Consider the following 17,288-nt stretch of genomic DNA (forward strand, 5'->3'; position numbering starts at 1 on the left):
CTGGAAGAATGATAAAGCTTGAAGTGATAGACCAAGTCAGTTAGTTGGGCTTAGGGTTTATGCAACTAGATATGGTCGTGTTGTTGGCTTGTTGTTGCTCATGCTCGAATTCCAAGCTCATGGAAAAGGCTAGGTTAGTAGGCTTTAAAACAAATAGAACAATGGGCAGGACTTGGACCTGCTCTTAGATGGGCTTGGGCTTCGCATGTGTGATTTTAGGCCTGACACTTAAGCCCAAAACATATTATAGGACTGGACTTCTTTGGGCTTGGAATGTGGATTTTGGACCCACGCGATGTATCGAACAACCATAAACCATTGCCGGGAAAAAGCAAGACGTTTGGGGTTTGGCCGTTGGGAATTATTAGTTAATTTCGGTTGGGTGGGAAATGCTGTTAAGATTTGAATGGAGTGGGCTTGCATATCGGTGACTCCCCCATCTGGCCATCTCTCTCTCTCACTCACTCACTCAAAACAGAAACAGAAGGCGAGAAGTGCATGCCAAGAGACTCCGTCAAGAAAAGAAGCAAACCCGCAAATCTCATCGCTTCCTCCTCGATGTCGTTGGGCGTTTTTAGAGAGGATTATTCGGTCATTTATACCTTCTCTTCACCTAAGCAAAGACGGTTTTTTCCTGCAGAGGTAAGCTCTCTCCCTAGCTCTCTGTCTCATTCTCTTTCACGGTAATATCAATGTTGTTCATGTGGTTTTAACTCGAGTTCTTGGTTTCAGTTTCCTAAGAACTATACAAACTTGTTGGGCTCTGGGTTACTCTTTTTGTCATCATCATCATTATTGTTGCTGTTGATCTGGCTTCTGTGGAAAATTAAATAACTATGCCTTTATTCCCATACGGATTCCTTTTGTTTATTGAGCTATAAATTGCTTCTTTTTTTTTCTTTGAATTATAGATTCTTAAAATTAAACTCAACCCAGGAGAAATGTAGGAAGGATCTTTCATTTTCAAGGAGGTTATACAATTATAATTTTTGATGTATAACTTCTGGAAATGTACATTGTGTTTTGTTGCTTTAAAAGGGTTTAAGTTGGTAGTATTTAACTTGAAATTTATTGTTTCTATTTAAATCCTAGTTACTGGATTTTTGGAAGGGACGAGGGGATATGTAGGCATCCTTCATTTATGACTGAATCTTCATTTTCTGATTTTAGCTTGTGTGAGGTGCAGGCATTCGGCGCCGGCAGTTCTTGATGTGAGTGCATGATTCTCCTGCCCTTTGCTTGTCTGACGGAAACAAATCATAAAGGAGAAAATGTGTGACGTAATGTCCGCCAGACCTGGTAAATAATTAAATAATTCTGTTGATTTCATGTACTTCTTCCATCTTTCAGTTCCTCAGCTCTTTTCGCATTTAAATGGAAAAAAATAGTAATTACTCTCCAACAATCATGAACGAATTGAGAAAGATAAAACTTATGATTTACATGCATCTGGGCATTCGCATTGATACCCTATGGTTTACATAACCTACGACAATGGCATAGAATTTGATGATAAGGAAAGATTTTTTATGTAAAGGAAACCATTCTACTATCGTACATATTATAACCTTGCCAATTTGCTATAGAAACAGTTCTGGAGAACACTACAATGCTCATATTTGGATGATAACAGATATTTGCTGGGAAAGACTCATACAGGCAAATGCCTGTCAGCATTGTTCATATCCATCAATCTTAATAAAATTTTAAAACTGTTAAGGATTACTATGTAATGTTGCTATTATATCAAACTCAATCTTAATAAAATTCATATCCATCATGAACGAATTGAGAAAGATAAAACTTATGATTTACATGCATCTGGGCATTCGCATTGATACCCTATGGTTTACATAACCTACGACAATGGCATAGAATTTGATGATAAGGAAAGATTTTTTATGTAAAGGAAACCATTCTACTATCGTACATATTATAACCTTGCCAATTTGCTATAGAAACAGTTCTGGAGAACACTACAATGCTCATATTTGGATGATAACAGATATTTGCTGGGAAAGACTCATACAGGCAAATGCCTGTCAGCATTGTTCATATCCATCAATCTTAATAAAATTTTAAAACTGTTAAGGATTACTATGTAATGTTGCTATTATATCAAACTCAATCTTAATAAAATTCATATCCATCATGAACGAATTGAGAAAGATAAAACTTATGATTTACATGCATCTGGGCATTCGCATTGATACCCTATGGTTTACATAACCTACGACAATGGCATAGAATTTGATGATAAGGAAAGATTTTTTATGTAAAGGAAACCATTCTACTATCGTACATATTATAACCTTGCCAATTTGCTATAGAAACAGTTCTGGAGAACACTACAATGCTCATATTTGGATGATAACAGATATTTGCTGGGAAAGACTCATACAGGCAAATGCCTGTCAGCATTGTTCATATCCATCAATCTTAATAAAATTTTAAAACTGTTAAGGATTACTATGTAATGTTGCTATTATATCAAACTCAATCTTAATAAAATTCATATCCATCATGAACGAATTGAGAAAGATAAAACTTATGATTTACATGCATCTGGGCATTCGCATTGATACCCTATGGTTTACATAACCTACGACAATGGCATAGAATTTGATGATAAGGAAAGATTTTTTATGTAAAGGAAACCATTCTACTATCGTACATATTATAACCTTGCCAATTTGCTATAGAAACAGTTCTGGAGAACACTACAATGCTCATATTTGGATGATAACAGATATTTGCTGGGAAAGACTCATACAGGCAAATGCCTGTCAGCATTGTTCATATCCATCAATCTTAATAAAATTTTAAAACTGTTAAGGATTACTATGTAATGTTGCTATTATATCAAACTCAATCTTAATAAAATTCATATCCATCATGAACGAATTGAGAAAGATAAAACTTATGATTTACATGCATCTGGGCATTCGCATTGATACCCTATGGTTTACATAACCTACGACAATGGCATAGAATTTGATGATAAGGAAAGATTTTTTATGTAAAGGAAACCATTCTACTATCGTACATATTATAACCTTGCCAATTTGCTATAGAAACAGTTCTGGAGAACACTACAATGCTCATATTTGGATGATAACAGATATTTGCTGGGAAAGACTCATACAGGCAAATGCCTGTCAGCATTGTTCATATCCATCAATCTTAATAAAATTTTAAAACTGTTAAGGATTAATATGTAATGTTCATATCTCGTCATGTTAGTTGGACCTCTTTGATTTTGTTTGCCTAGCTGCAACAATTAAGTGCCGTTTGTTTATTAGGACAATAGCACTGTATTGTTTCATTGGAATTAAACTGTCATCTAAATAACATTAGCATTGTAATTAAAAGCTCTTGGGTTTTCACATTCTTAATGTCCCATGCCTGAGAGCCCTTCCTTTTTGTATATTTATTTAAGGGGATGAAAGACCCATAGTTGAAAGCTTAGAGGATGAGAAGAAGAATAGGATGGGGTCTCTGAGGCAGATATCTGCTAATTCCTCCACCAAGTTGAGGAACTCCCTGTCAAAAAAGGGTAGGAGAAGCAGCAAAGTTATGGATGTTTCCATTGAGGATGTGCATGATGCAGAGGAGTCAAAGGCAGTGGATGCACTCCGACAAGCACTCATCTTGGAAGAATTATTGCCCTCAAGACACGATGATTATCATATGATGCTCAGGTCTGTTTTCTTTCTGATTGTTCCACTGTGACATTTGTATATTGTTTTTATGGTTAGAAAAATCGTTGTTTGATGTTCATAGCTAAAAAAAAACTTGCAATTTAAGATGTTTTGATTTTGCATCTTACTACACTAGTATCATTTGGCCAACCCTTGGAAATATAATCAAGATCTTAAAGACAGTACTGAAATATCTATGATAATGCAAGGGCGAGAAATAACTGATCTAGATAGATAGACAGATCTAGAATTTAGATATTTCTCTTTATCAGTTAGTGAAATATGATTCTCACATACAAGGAAGTGTTTTTTCATTGTAACAGCTGCAACATAAAACCGATGTTATTATGATGGCTGTATAAAACTATATACTCCACTTCTTAACTGTTTATGGTTCTAAATGCAAATTACCATATGCATTACACTATTCCATTTCATGTCTAATACACTTAATTATTTAATGATTCAGGTTTTTGAAGGCCAGAAAATTTGATACTGAGAAAACAAAGCAAATGTGGACTGACATGATTCGGTGGAGGAAGGAATTTGGTGCTGACACAATCATGGAGGTATTCTTAGGAAAGAAATTGCATCCAATAGACAGCATTGGATGTTTGATTCATAAGCAATATTTTCTCATTTTTAACAGTCTATTATGTGGATTAATATTTTTCTTTTTGCTCTTTTCATTAATTATTTGTTTCAAGGATTTTGAGTTTGAGGAACTCAATGAAGTGCTTGAACACTATCCCCAAGGACATCATGGAATTGATAAGGAAGGACGTCCTGTGTACATTGAGAAACTGGGTCAAGTTGATCCCTTCAAGCTGCTGCAAGCTACAAGCATGGAGCGATATTTGAAGTATCATGTCCGGGAGTTTGAAAGAACTTTTGCTGTTAAGTTCCCAGCATGCTCAATTGCAGCAAAAAAACACATCGACCAGAGCACAACAATCCTGGATGTGCAAGGAGTGGTATGTGAGGATTGAAACATTTATTTTGGGGAAAACCAACTAAAACTTATACTTGGTATATTTGAATTTATATCATCCAAAATTATCATTACTTTTTGAAGTGATCAGAATCCACCTTCAAAATGTGTGCTGGCTCCTGAGTTGTTGGCACAGTATGCGCATTGTCAGTAAATTGAAAAACAATTGCTGGTGTGTTTCCCTATTCTACCCGTTTATGCCAAGGGACCTTATTTGAACTGTTATGCCTTAGGGACTAAAAAATTTCAACAAAGCTGCAAGGGATCTTGTTGTGGCCCTTCAGAAGATTGACGGTGATAATTATCCTGAGGTACTTCTCTTGTTAAAGTAACATGCAATCACATCTTTGTTTGCTTCAAGAATCTAAATTACCAGGTAAGGCGATACCATAAGTTTTATTTTCCCTTTTGTCTCATTGCAGACATTGTGCCGCATGTTTATAATCAATGCTGGTTCAGGATTTAGACTGTTGTGGAACACAATTAAGTCTTTTCTCGATCCTAAGACTACTACAAAGATCCATGTAAGCAGGCATCTTTTCTTTATCCTTTGATGCTGGGTTCTGATAAAGGAAATCCACTTAACCAGTGAGGTTTTTTCTATCAGGTTCTTGGAAATAAGTTCCAGAGCAAGTTACTTGAAGTAATTGATGCCAGGTAAGTTTTTCTATAAACAGTGCAACATAGTGCTTTCCTTTTCCATTTTTCATCTTTCACTATAATTCACAAATGTTGTTTTTAGTAATTAGTGGTTTGCTACTTTATAACCAAAATAGCATCAAATCATCTGTTTGACATTGAATCTCAAGCATCTTAATATGCATTTTCTGGTTTTTACCAGTGAGTTGCCAGATTTCTTGGGTGGTACTTGTACCTGTGCTGAACATGGTGGCTGCATGCGTTCTGATAAGGGTCCATGGAAGGACCCAGAAATACTGAAGGTCGTTGGTTTCATTTTTCCTTGTTTTTTCTTCCTTTCTCTTTCCAGATCATTATCATATTTTCTTGAAAATAGTCAATAAACATTTCTGGTTTGGTATCTTAACAAGCAGATGATCCAAAATGGTCATGTCACATGTACAACAAAGACCACTACTCCAGGAACTGATGAGAAGACAATTCCAGAGGAAGAGATAGTCTACCCAAAGGTGTTTCCTGACCTTTGAAAATATACAAAGCGTCCTTTTCCTTTTCTTTTTTTCCTCACCTTTTAGTTTTCTTCCCTATTGTGTTTCTTTATTAATGATTGTTGTTTTTGTCCCTAATGGAACTTTTGGTATAGAATGCTTTACTTTTTTTTTTACTGATGAATTATCTTCCCCTCGTTTTTTACACTTAATTCATCATGCAGAGATGTGATTCAGTCCAATCAGACAAAGGTACCGATGTTGAAGATATGCGATCTCGCTCTTCTAAAATTCCAAGGGAGGATATATGCCATCCAGAACTATCTCCTGTTCGTGAAGAAGTAAGTAACTCCACACTTGTCTGACACTGCTAGTCCCAATCTTGGATAAAGGAGGAGGGTTGAATAGAGACGTAGAATTCATGATGGTACTCTTAAAATGCTTAGGTTCTGACTTCAGCTACACAAACTCAAATATAATTTGTGATATGTCTCTCTGAAGTAGTTAAAAGAAGTAAGGAATCCATCTGCTGACACCATTAATGTTTTAGCAGAGTTTACTTGGTGGTCACTGAGTCTGAAACTCACTTTAGGGACTATTCCTCTTATAATAACATGGATAACTTTTTCCCTCTCAGAGTCAAAAAGAGAGACTTGCAGAATAGGGACCATTTCACAATGACGGTCCAGTCCATCCGAGTTCAGGGGGAGTGGATATGGGCCTAATGCCTAACCATTGGCATTTAGGTTTTTGTGGTGTCTCCATTAAACTCAAAAACTTTTAAAAAAAGAGGAAAAAAGATGTCCCTTTTAAATCCTTATCTTGACAAAAAAAAGGCTGTTACCTAATGCTAGTTTCAAACATTCCTGTATTCTCATGCTTGCGCCTGAGATTTTACCATCACATTGAGCAAATGGTTCCTTGGTTCTATCTCTACAAGTGAGAAATATATAACTACTTCCAACGATTCTTTAGTTTAGAGCTGGTTTTCTTTGTTTTGGAAAGGGCTTTTAACAGAATATAAAGTTGGCTGGAAATGATTATATCCCACTTAGAGTCATTTTATAAGTCAATACCATTGCCTAGTGATATCTTCTGGTTTTCATCAAAGTTCATGTATCAGGGAATTATGCTGAACTGCTGGAGGTATATGTACTATAACTGAATATTTAGATAGACTCTGGATGACTGGGACCAGCATTGGATAATGGCCTTTATTTAAGTTATTGTATGGTTGGAAATATATGTTTTCTTGAAGGTGTTGTCTGGCCTTCAAAAAAATACGAGTCTGCTTTTCTTTTTCTTTTTTCTTCAGCCTCTTGGATTTTTTATCTTCCTTTTACCTTTATTCTGTGTCTTTCCTTTTATTTAATATACAAATTTTGATCATTAAACAGTCTCATCCATAGCTTTATCCTTTATTGAAAAACCATGCAGGTTAAAGTTAGCCAAAATGGTCCTAGAAACTTTGAGTATGATGACCTTATTCCAATAGTGGATAAGGCTGTTGATGCAACATGGCATAAAATTGTACAAGGCAACGATCTTGCCCATTCAAAAGGTACACGATGACTAATTATTTTTCCTTCTGTTTTATGAATTATTAGCAAGCCTTCAGCATGTTGCATCATGATCAGATAATGTGCCACCAGTCACTGTAATTTTCATAAAGTAGTGAACATTTATTTGAAAATTCTGTGGATCTTCTGTATCAAATGGGGCAACTCTAAAGTTTAAGAAACTCCCTGAAATTCATAGTCCCAGCATTCTAATTAATTATTACCGTCTAACTTTAAGACACAAACATCCTATATTCTACCATGGTTAAATAGCATTCTGGATTATAAAATGTGATTTTAGATAGTATTAAGTATAGCCTTGACAAGATCAAATAAGGAAAATCAGAATAATGTATGATAATTTTGACACAAATGCTTAGCCAAGGGGGACAAGAACAACAAATCTAGTGTTTTAATATGGTATACTGCACCAGAAAACAGTAAATATGTCATATGATGCCTCCCTATCGCATATTTCTCCAGACATATACACACACAGCAAGCACAATGTGGAGATGCTATTGATAATATTGCTCAATACAATATTTTGAATACAATGTATTTAACAGTGAATCTGCTCTCTTAAAGTTTCAGGCTATTTCCCTATAAATGATGTTTGCAACAAGGCTCCTGAGGGCGGTAGCAATCAGATCTTTACTGGGCTCATGGCCTTTGTTATGGGCATTGTTACTATGATCCGATTGACTCGCACCATGCCAAAGAAGCTCACTGATGTCAGCCTTTACTCCAGTCCTATTTACTATGTTGACCCAATGATTAAAGACCAATCCCAGTTGTCTGGGCCTTCTATCTCTGAAACTCAATACCTGTCCATCATGAAGCGCATGGATGAACTAGAAGAGAAAGTGATTGTTCTCAGTATGAAACCTGCAGAAATGTCAGCCGAGAAGGAAGAAATGCTTAATGCTGCTGTAAGGCGTATTGAAGCCCTGGAACAAGAGCTTATGGCAACCAAGAAGGTAAGATCAATGGGACCTACCTTATGCTTGGCCCCGTTTGCGGCCTGGCCTAGACCAAGGCTTGGCCTATAGACCAGCCCGACCTACAGCGCGGCACAGCACGGGCCTGCATGGGCTTGAGCTGTGGGCCGTGCCGGGCTGACCCCTCGAAGTATCCTAGGGGAGGGAAGCACAGCTTGCCAAAAGCATAGGTTGTGCCGTGCCGGCTCAACACAGCCCAATTTACTCCTCTCTCTCTCTCTCTACATATTGAAGAAAAAACAAGTTAAGTATTCAAGGATTAGTTCTCCTTCAACATGCCACAAATGCATAGTAGTTCATCTCCACACTAGGCTGTAGAGGTGTAGGTTCAGAAAACCATGATGATGTGTTGGTCGTCATTAACCAAATATGGCCCCTAACTTTCCAGATGTAATGTATAGAAATTAATTTCTGTAATTCTTGATTATTAATAGGAAGAACTCTAGAAAGCTTACAAGGGTCCAATTTAAGACTAAGGGTTTAATATAATTTGCTTTGGTAGAAAAAGTGCCTCTTATTGAAAAAATAGGGACTAGTGTTTTATATTTTATACTAGTCCCCGTGCAAAGCATGAGATTTGTTAAGCGAAACCTAAACAATAGAAACACATAAGAGTACACAATTGTTTTATATTTTTAACTTTTTAAATAATTAATAATTATTTATATTTTATATACTATTTTTTAATAATTTTTTACAATACAAAAATTACAATAATTAATTTCAGCTAGGGTTGTTCATCAAATTGATGAAACCGGCTTGAATTGATCGGTCTTCTAGTATTTCTGGTTGGCTTTGGTTAAAAAATTTCCGAACCCGACCAAATTGGATCAGTTTAGCTTTGGCCATTTGTAAACTAACCAAAATCGGATGACCCGATCATAGATATATTAATATTTTATATTTAAATATAATTTTTTAATACAAGAAAGTGGGAAAATTCCCATATTAGTTTAAAATATTCTATATCATAAATATAATTTTTAAATTTATTTTTAATAATTCTATTGTAATTTTTTTAATTTAAATTTAATTTTTAAGTTTATTTTTTTTAATCGATTGACCAAACCAAAAATCAACCCAAATCGATACAACCTAAGTTGGCTAGCTTTCACTAATAGTCAATCGATTTCGAGTGACCAACTTCCCAACCTGACCAGGTCGATTTGGTTGGCCAAATAGTCTATAACCGAACTGAACCAACCCGTGAACACTCTTAATTTCAGCTAAATTAATGGTCTAATGTCTAATAAATAACAATAGTTTAATCTTCAATAATTATTACAAATTTATAGCAAAAATACACATTTATTGAAAATATATTGATAATGAAAATACAATAAATACTATAAAATATATTAAATTAATCAATAAATAGTGTAATCTCAAATAATAGTATAATCTCTAATAAATATTAGTCAATAAATTATAACAAAAATACAATACATATAATAAGTATAATAAATTAATTTTAAAAATCTAAATAACAGTAGTTCAATCTCCAGTAATTATTGAAAACTTTCTATTAAATAACAAAACAAAAATAGATTTATACATAATTATTGAAAATATATTTATCATAAAAAACAATAAATAATTACTGAAAATACAATAAATATTAATTTTAGTATATATAAATATATATTAAGATTTTAAATTTGTTATTATTAAATATTAATTTTCTCAAAAGTTATTTTCTAGAATTATTAATTGATATAAGTGAACTTAGTTATTTACAATATTATTTAGTTATTTAAATAATATCATTATTTAAATTTAAAATGTTAATTATTTATTGAATTTAATAATCTATAGAATTATAATTTATACTATTATTACATAATTTCTTTATTAGTTTTATCAAAATATTAAACTATTGTTAATTTGAATATTATGTTATAATCATTTTTCTACTTTTAAGTTTTTTTTAATTTATTACATAATTTCATTATTTTTTAACTATTTAAAATCTAGTTATGTTAAATATTTAATTATTGAAAATATTTATTAGTTAAATGTTTAAATAATATGTAAAATATTTTAAAAATTTTTTATGTGAATTTTATTTATTTTAAAGTTATTACATAATATTAAATATTTTTTATATAATTATTTATCTATTTTTATATTTTTTATTTAAGATATTTTGTTATTGAAATATTTAAATAATATTGTATTTATAATGTAAATTTTTTATTATTTGAATAATATTTAAATTGAATAATCTGGAAAATCATAATATATATGGTTAGTACATAATTTCGTGATGAATTTTGTAAAAATATAAAATTAACCTATTTTAATTATTTTTGTGTTTTTAATAAATATTTTAAAGTTATTATATAATTTTGTTAGAATATTCAAATAATTCTTAAATTTTTAAATTAAACTTTCTTTAAGTAGATATAGATAAAAAGTGGGGGAGAGAATAAATAGGAATTGGTAGGGGTGTCCACGGTTTGGTTAACCAAACCATGGCCCCTTTTTGTAAACTGAACCGATGGTACCGATTTTTTCATTTCGCCAAACCAAAACCGAACCGGTACCACCGGTTTCGGTTTTTGACCAATTTGGTTCTTTGATTTTTCGGTTTTTTATATTTATAATATATATTATATAAATATATGTATAATATTATATTATAAATAATAAATGATATATAATATATTATAAATATTTTAAAAATATATAATATATTTATAAATAGATCATTATAAATATAATATAAGTATATATTTATATATAATGAATATATATTTATATAAAATACATAGAAAATATGTGACATATATATAAAATATACATATAAATATATATCGGTCGATTTGGTTAACTATTGGTTTTTTATAGGTTAACCGAAAATTGAACCAGTTCTTCAATTTTTCATAAATTCTGAACCGAAACCAAACCAACCAGTTCGGTTTTTTTGGTTTGGTTCGGCTTCTTGGTTTTTCATAGACACCCCTAGGAATTAGAGATAATTTAGGAGAATGTGGGGGAGGTAGTTTAGGAGAAATATTAGGAGACGGGATTATTTAGATAATTGGGAACATGTGGAGGGTAAATTTCCTCTATCTTTGTTCCAAAGGAAAGTCCTTTGATCTTTGTCAATTTCGTCCATAGTATTGTTAGGAATTTTAAATGATCTCATAATAAATTGAGGCATCAAAGAGGTGACTGAGTTAATAAGAGTTAGCCTTCTAGCTATGGATAAGTTGTTTTTCTTTCAACCCGAAAGTCTTTTTAATAGTCTTTGGCCATTTGTAAACCAACCAAAATTGAACAACCCGAGTATATATATATTAATATTTTATATTTTAAATATAATTTTTAATACATAAAAGTGGGAAAATTCCTATATTTCTTAGTCTAAAATATTTTATGATAACTAAATAATTTGTAAAATTATATTTTATATTGTTAGTACACAATTTCGTTATGAAATTCATAAAAGTATAAAATTATTAATAATATGAATAATATTAAATCTATGATGTTTTTTGTGTTTTTAATAAATATTTTAAATTTATTACATAATTTTATTATAATATTTAAATATTTCTTAATTTTTTTAATTCAAACTTTCTTTTGATAAATACAAATGAAAAGTGGGAGAGAAATAAATAGGAATTAGAGATAATTTAAGAGAGAAAGTGGGAGATAGTGGTGCCACTTGGTTAGATTAGATTAGATTTTGGTAGAGAGATTTTAAGAATAGTTTTAGGAAGGAATATCCAAAGGTATAAATATAGAGGAAAGAGGGGTGGGCCAAGCATGATGAGGTATCATTATGAGAGGGGGAGAAGGGAGTGATGAGGTGGCTTCATGAGGGAGCAAGGAAGGCTAAAATGAGAGGAATGGAAAAAGCTCAGGCCATGATGTGGCATTATTCTACTTATATATATATATATATATATATGTGTGTGTGGGGGGGGGGGGGGATAGATATATATAGATATAGATATAGATTTATGAGACAAATTATCTACTAAATTAGAGGTAATTTAGGAGATAAATAGGAATTAAATATAATTTAGGGGAAAATAGGAGATAGTGGGGGGGTATTTTAGGAGAAATTTTAGAAAAAGATATTATTTAGGTTATTGGGAACGAGATAGATAGAGAGAGAGAGAGAGAAAGATTTTAGGTTATATATATATATATATATAACTAATACTTAAAGGGTTAAAGTGAAAGGGGAAATTGAGTATTTACAAATATTTCATATGTTGTAATATTGGTGGTTATAAGGGTGTGGAATAGGAATGACCAATTCAAATTCCAACTGTTTGGTTGAGTGGAATAGGATTCCAATTGGCCATTCTGGCCTCCTCCTTTGGGAATGAGAATCCCATTCCAGCCGGCCCAAAAAAAAGACAAGTGACTAAACCCCCTCCCTCCACACAAAGAAAAAAAAAACAATTTCTTTGTACTTAGGCTCCGTTGGGATTGTTCCAGACTGTTTCTGTTCTGGAGGAAATTCGAAGTTTGTTTCTTATTTCTGAAGAATAAGAGAGGCGTTTGGCTGATTGTTCCTCAAGTGCTCTCCAACCAATAGAACACCCATAGCACAGTCTACATCTTCGCATATTGGCCGTAGCATTGGCAACAGATAGAGGTAACCTACAGATAAGGGAATGGTTTTAGAGAGAAAGTAGAGCAAATCGAATACAGATTTGCAGTTGCTGAAATATCAATCCTAAAATCAACCCATAAAAACACAAGCAATGGGAGAGTGATGCGTTCCAATCGATTCAGTAGAAGAAAACCATTGAATATATATATATATGTCTTGCAGCGAGAGTTGCTACAGTCGATGTGAGAAGAGAAATGATGAAATTGTAATTTCTCTGGAACACAGTCCTGCAAGGGGCTTTGTTTCTGTTCCGGACCGGAATAAAGTATTTCTTAGATTTTTTTTTTTCTTTTTTGTGCCAAACGTGTTCTTGTTCCATAGGAGTGTGGTGAACACAAGAAACACTGCTGTGAAATGATGCCAAACGGATGCCAAGAACACTCCTTGGACTCATGCAAAACTTATGAAATCCCATTCTGATTCCTGCTGATTCCAAGGGGTATCTATTTAGATTCCAACCATTCATGGACCAAATGGACCCATAGACATTTCGGGTTACATGTGAAGAAACTTAGTAGAACCTTGTGAGTAACTAGAAATAAGGAGGGAATGAGAGGTATTATGTGTGGTGCATTACCTACTTTTGTTTGTCCAGGCTCTTGAGGATGCCCTCGTCCGACAGGAGGATATCGTTGCTTACCTTGATAAAAAGAAGAAGAAGAAGAAGCTGGTAAGTAGCCAATGACATGAAGTGCTTTTGGCATTTTCATTTGTTATTCAGATTAGTGTAAGTGTTTTCATTTTTAGTTCTTTGGCCTTTGAATGTAATTACAGAGCCTGTTCAGCATGTGAAAGGAAGAGATACTGGATATCGTGTGATGCTCAGAACAGAAACAGGAAAACTTGTTAATCTGACGGTGGTAGTGATTTCCAGTTATCCAAAGCCACCAAATGCCCTCTGATTTTTATCTTCATTAATATCAATAACATTTATTCAACGGTTTTGGTTGAATACGCATTTTTCCATTTATTTTTTCGTGCATGTGTTTGTACGCACGTGTGTGATGCAGCTTTGTGCTATATTCTATAACAATACCCCAACTATCAAGGTTTTCCGGGTGCGGATTGGGAGATGGTTTTGTAATGCAGTTTATAAGGGGAATGGGCAGGAGGAGAGAGATGAGAAGCGAGGGAGACTGAGGGAGGGAGGGAGAGGTGGGGAAGGGTATATGGAGACGACAAACAAAACGAAATGTGATTTTGTAATCTAATATTTTGTGATGGGGAAGAAGGGATGGAAGGAAAGAGAGAGATAGATTGAATACACCATGGTTTATGGTTTTTTGATTCAGGGGAATGACCGAATGACAGAAAAAAAAATGAAACTTTTTAAGTTTCACTAATCCTTCTATTGTTTATATATCCTATGATGGGTATATATCCTAGGCTTAGACTTGTGATTTGGTGATTAGTTAGGGGTATTAGGCTTAAATATGTGCTCTTGCAGGTGTTAAAAGAGATCTATAACTATATACTTTAAGCGAATTCATTAGTTTTTTAACTGTTGTAGACTGGTGATCGGATACAAATGGGGAAGCAACAACTTGGTTGTGTTGAATCTCACGGTTACAGCATTTCATTCCATCCCCATTCCTATTTACTCAACCTTGTATTGGCGATTTGGCTGATAATTAATAACCATCTATACTTCTAGTTTTTTTTTTTTAGTTTTTATTAACTTTTGTTTTAAAATTGTAAAAAAAAAACGTTTGTACATTTGACATCTCCAACTTAGTATTTTAAAGAGCTCTCTCTTGTATCCATTCTAAGGTTCAAAGTATCGATACAGGGTGTATCAGCCTATATCGGTACTTTTTTTTAGGTTTTATTTATTTATTTTTTGAAACCAGTTCAGAGGGGTCGGTTTAAGGCCTGACTACCCTTGAAACTAGTGTCTGATCCGATACAACCCCTGGAGGGGTGTATTGGGAAGCCATTGGCACGATATGTATCGATTGATATGGGTCCGATACGTATCAATACTTTGAACCTTGATCCATTCTTTAACGAGTATAAATACATTGAGTTATTTATCCCAAAGAACATTAATGAGGTAGCATAGGATTTTTAATTGAACATTCAGTTCGGTATCTTGTTTTACAATAAAATTAAAGGATTTAGCTTGGAATCCAAGAAAATAAACAGTTTTTTTAAATTTCGTAATTTGATCGATTTTTATATGACCACATTTTAAAAAAACCACCACTCCTTTGTCTTTTGCTCACTGCTCAGCACAGGCTCTTTCTGCTAGTTCTATAACTATACCCAACTATCAAGGTTTTCCAGGATAATGGTTTGCATGCAAAGCCCATTAACATTCAACAGCGCCTGCAGACTAGAGATTAGAGATGCAGAGAGGCAGACAAACTTGATAAGTTATCAAATCTTTCACACTTGTAATTCTCCTAAAGCTCAATTTGGAAGAAGTACAAAATAAATACATACAAAATAGTATCAAATGTAAGGTTTTGTATTCTATATATTTGTATTTTATCTTATCTTTATATTTGTATTTGTCCTTTTTCCATTCCTAAATAAAAATTAAACACTGCACTGCATTAATTACCTATGTTCTAAGATAAAATCCAAAACCATATCTTTCCACTAGACAAAAAATGGGGTCGAGTGTTGGTCCATAATAAACACTACTCAGTATTACGTCTTTTGTTCAGCAGTTTGGCCTTTATCAAGTGTTTTTTTTTTTTTTTTATAATTATTTTCCTCTTTCTATTGCTGTTTGCTTGTAACTTGCATCGTAATCTGATCATTCATCAATGAAAAATTTACCCAAAATCGAGGGGATAAGAAAAATGATATAGCCACACCATCTTCGTTGAATTGACTAGATAAAGTCATAGAAAAATAAAGTCAATAAAAAAGAAAGGGGCGATCAAGTGACAAAAGAACTCTGTTCAAATTTTTAAACCATTCTTTTGTTTCCTGGGTGACTGGCTGCTTGTTGGGAATTTTGGGTTTAATACCTGATATTTTAACAAGAAATATAATGATATAAGTGTAATGCTTGGTGGATTATTTATTTATTTATTTATTAAAATAGAATATGCTTAAGTTGTTTGTTTCAAATAAGGTTGTGTTTGGTTTCAAAGAAAAAGATAGGAAAGGAACGCATCTTTGAAATCAGGTCTCTACTCCAACGAGGACAAAGATCTACAAGGGTCATTTCCTTTCAAAGTAGAGATGTCTCACCGAGACCATGTCAATTTCCCAAGAAGAGATGATGTCCCCACTTGCATTTGTGGTCGTCTCCAATCTTTGAAAAATAAGCCTCAGATGAATACCCCCTCTTTCAAATAGGACATCTCATCCCACAACCCAAATACTTGAGCGGTTTAGCAATTCTGCTCCCCATGTACAAATTTATCCAAATTCATTTTAATTTCTTAACAAATTGTTTTTAACTTAATTCTAGTGATTGTAAAGGTCAGTCTCCTATTATAAGGTCTAATAATGTTGAGATAAGCATCTAACAATTGCATATGTTGTTTTTTACATTAAGACGGCTTTAGCTTGTGAAGAATACAAAATGCAAATATATACAAAATAATATAAAATACAAGGTTTTGCACTTTACATATTTGTATTTATATTCTTTCCAAATTGAGCCTAAATAAAACATAAAACATATTCTAAACTTCCAAATTACTCCGATATGCACCCCAATTGACTGTTTTCAAGCCTGGGCCAATTCCGGTATTTTGCTCATCATTCAGAAAACATGTTTTTTCTTGTACTTCATTTGTTTGAAGGCATTTTTGGATCCACTTGAGCTTTGCATTGGCTGCATAGACTTAATTTACATAGTTAGTACCAACTTACAACCCATTTGGCATGTCTTTCTGTACAGTCTTTTGGTTGCTTATAAGGTGGGAAGACAAAAAATCGGTCTATTCCCGTTTGGCACCCAGAAGATCTCGTCCCCAAAAGACAGAGTGCCGAAAAGATGTGAGAAGCCCATTTTGGGCTGATTTCGGGAAGCTCCAAATGAATCTTCCTGCGTCTTTCGCGCTTTAATCTCGCGTGTAAAAACCCGAAACGATGCACAGAAAGATGCGTGTCTGCCAAACGGTCTTCGGGCTGCCCAGATCTTATATCAAAAGCTCAATGTATCTATTGACCATCAGAACTAAGTAAAGATCTTCTCAAATAAACTTGTCAAATAGGCCCTTAACTTCTTATGGTGCGTTTATTATTATTAAAATTCATAGTCAGATCCCTTAATTTATGTAAGCAGCAGTAGCAATTGAAGATAACG

The 17,288-nt window shown here is 33.3% G+C and overlaps 1 protein-coding gene across 8 annotated transcripts; it reads left to right on the top strand.

Annotated features, from left to right (window-relative positions):
* The first annotated feature begins 110 nt into the window (after positions 1-110).
* On the top strand, positions 111-13,967 carry LOC148877120 (phosphatidylinositol/phosphatidylcholine transfer protein SFH12-like). 8 transcript variants are annotated; one of them, XM_088981791.1, is made up of 15 exons: positions 111-642; positions 1,187-1,299; positions 3,440-3,701; positions 4,171-4,270; positions 4,409-4,675; positions 4,926-5,003; positions 5,115-5,216; positions 5,300-5,349; positions 5,534-5,633; positions 5,745-5,840; positions 6,044-6,160; positions 7,257-7,380; positions 7,967-8,358; positions 13,611-13,685; positions 13,763-13,967. In XM_088981791.1, the coding sequence occupies exons 2-15, from the start codon at positions 1,272-1,274 to the stop codon at positions 13,775-13,777; spliced, it is 1,806 nt and encodes a 601-aa protein (XP_088837917.1). In that variant the 5' UTR covers positions 111-642; positions 1,187-1,271; the 3' UTR covers positions 13,778-13,967. The 8 variants fall into 8 exon arrangements, with proteins under 8 accessions (XP_088837917.1, XP_088837915.1, XP_088837914.1 ...); XM_088981789.1 differs by having other exon boundaries at positions 13,790-13,967; XM_088981788.1 differs by having other exon boundaries at positions 503-642; positions 7,973-8,358.
* The last annotated feature ends 3,321 nt before the right edge of the window (positions 13,968-17,288 follow it).

The sequence above is a fragment of the Nelumbo lutea genome, chromosome 1 (genome assembly GCF_056320005.1).
Source record: "Nelumbo lutea isolate HS-2025 chromosome 1, American lotus-T2T, whole genome shotgun sequence".
Classification (NCBI taxonomy): Eukaryota; Viridiplantae; Streptophyta; class Magnoliopsida; order Proteales; family Nelumbonaceae; genus Nelumbo; species Nelumbo lutea.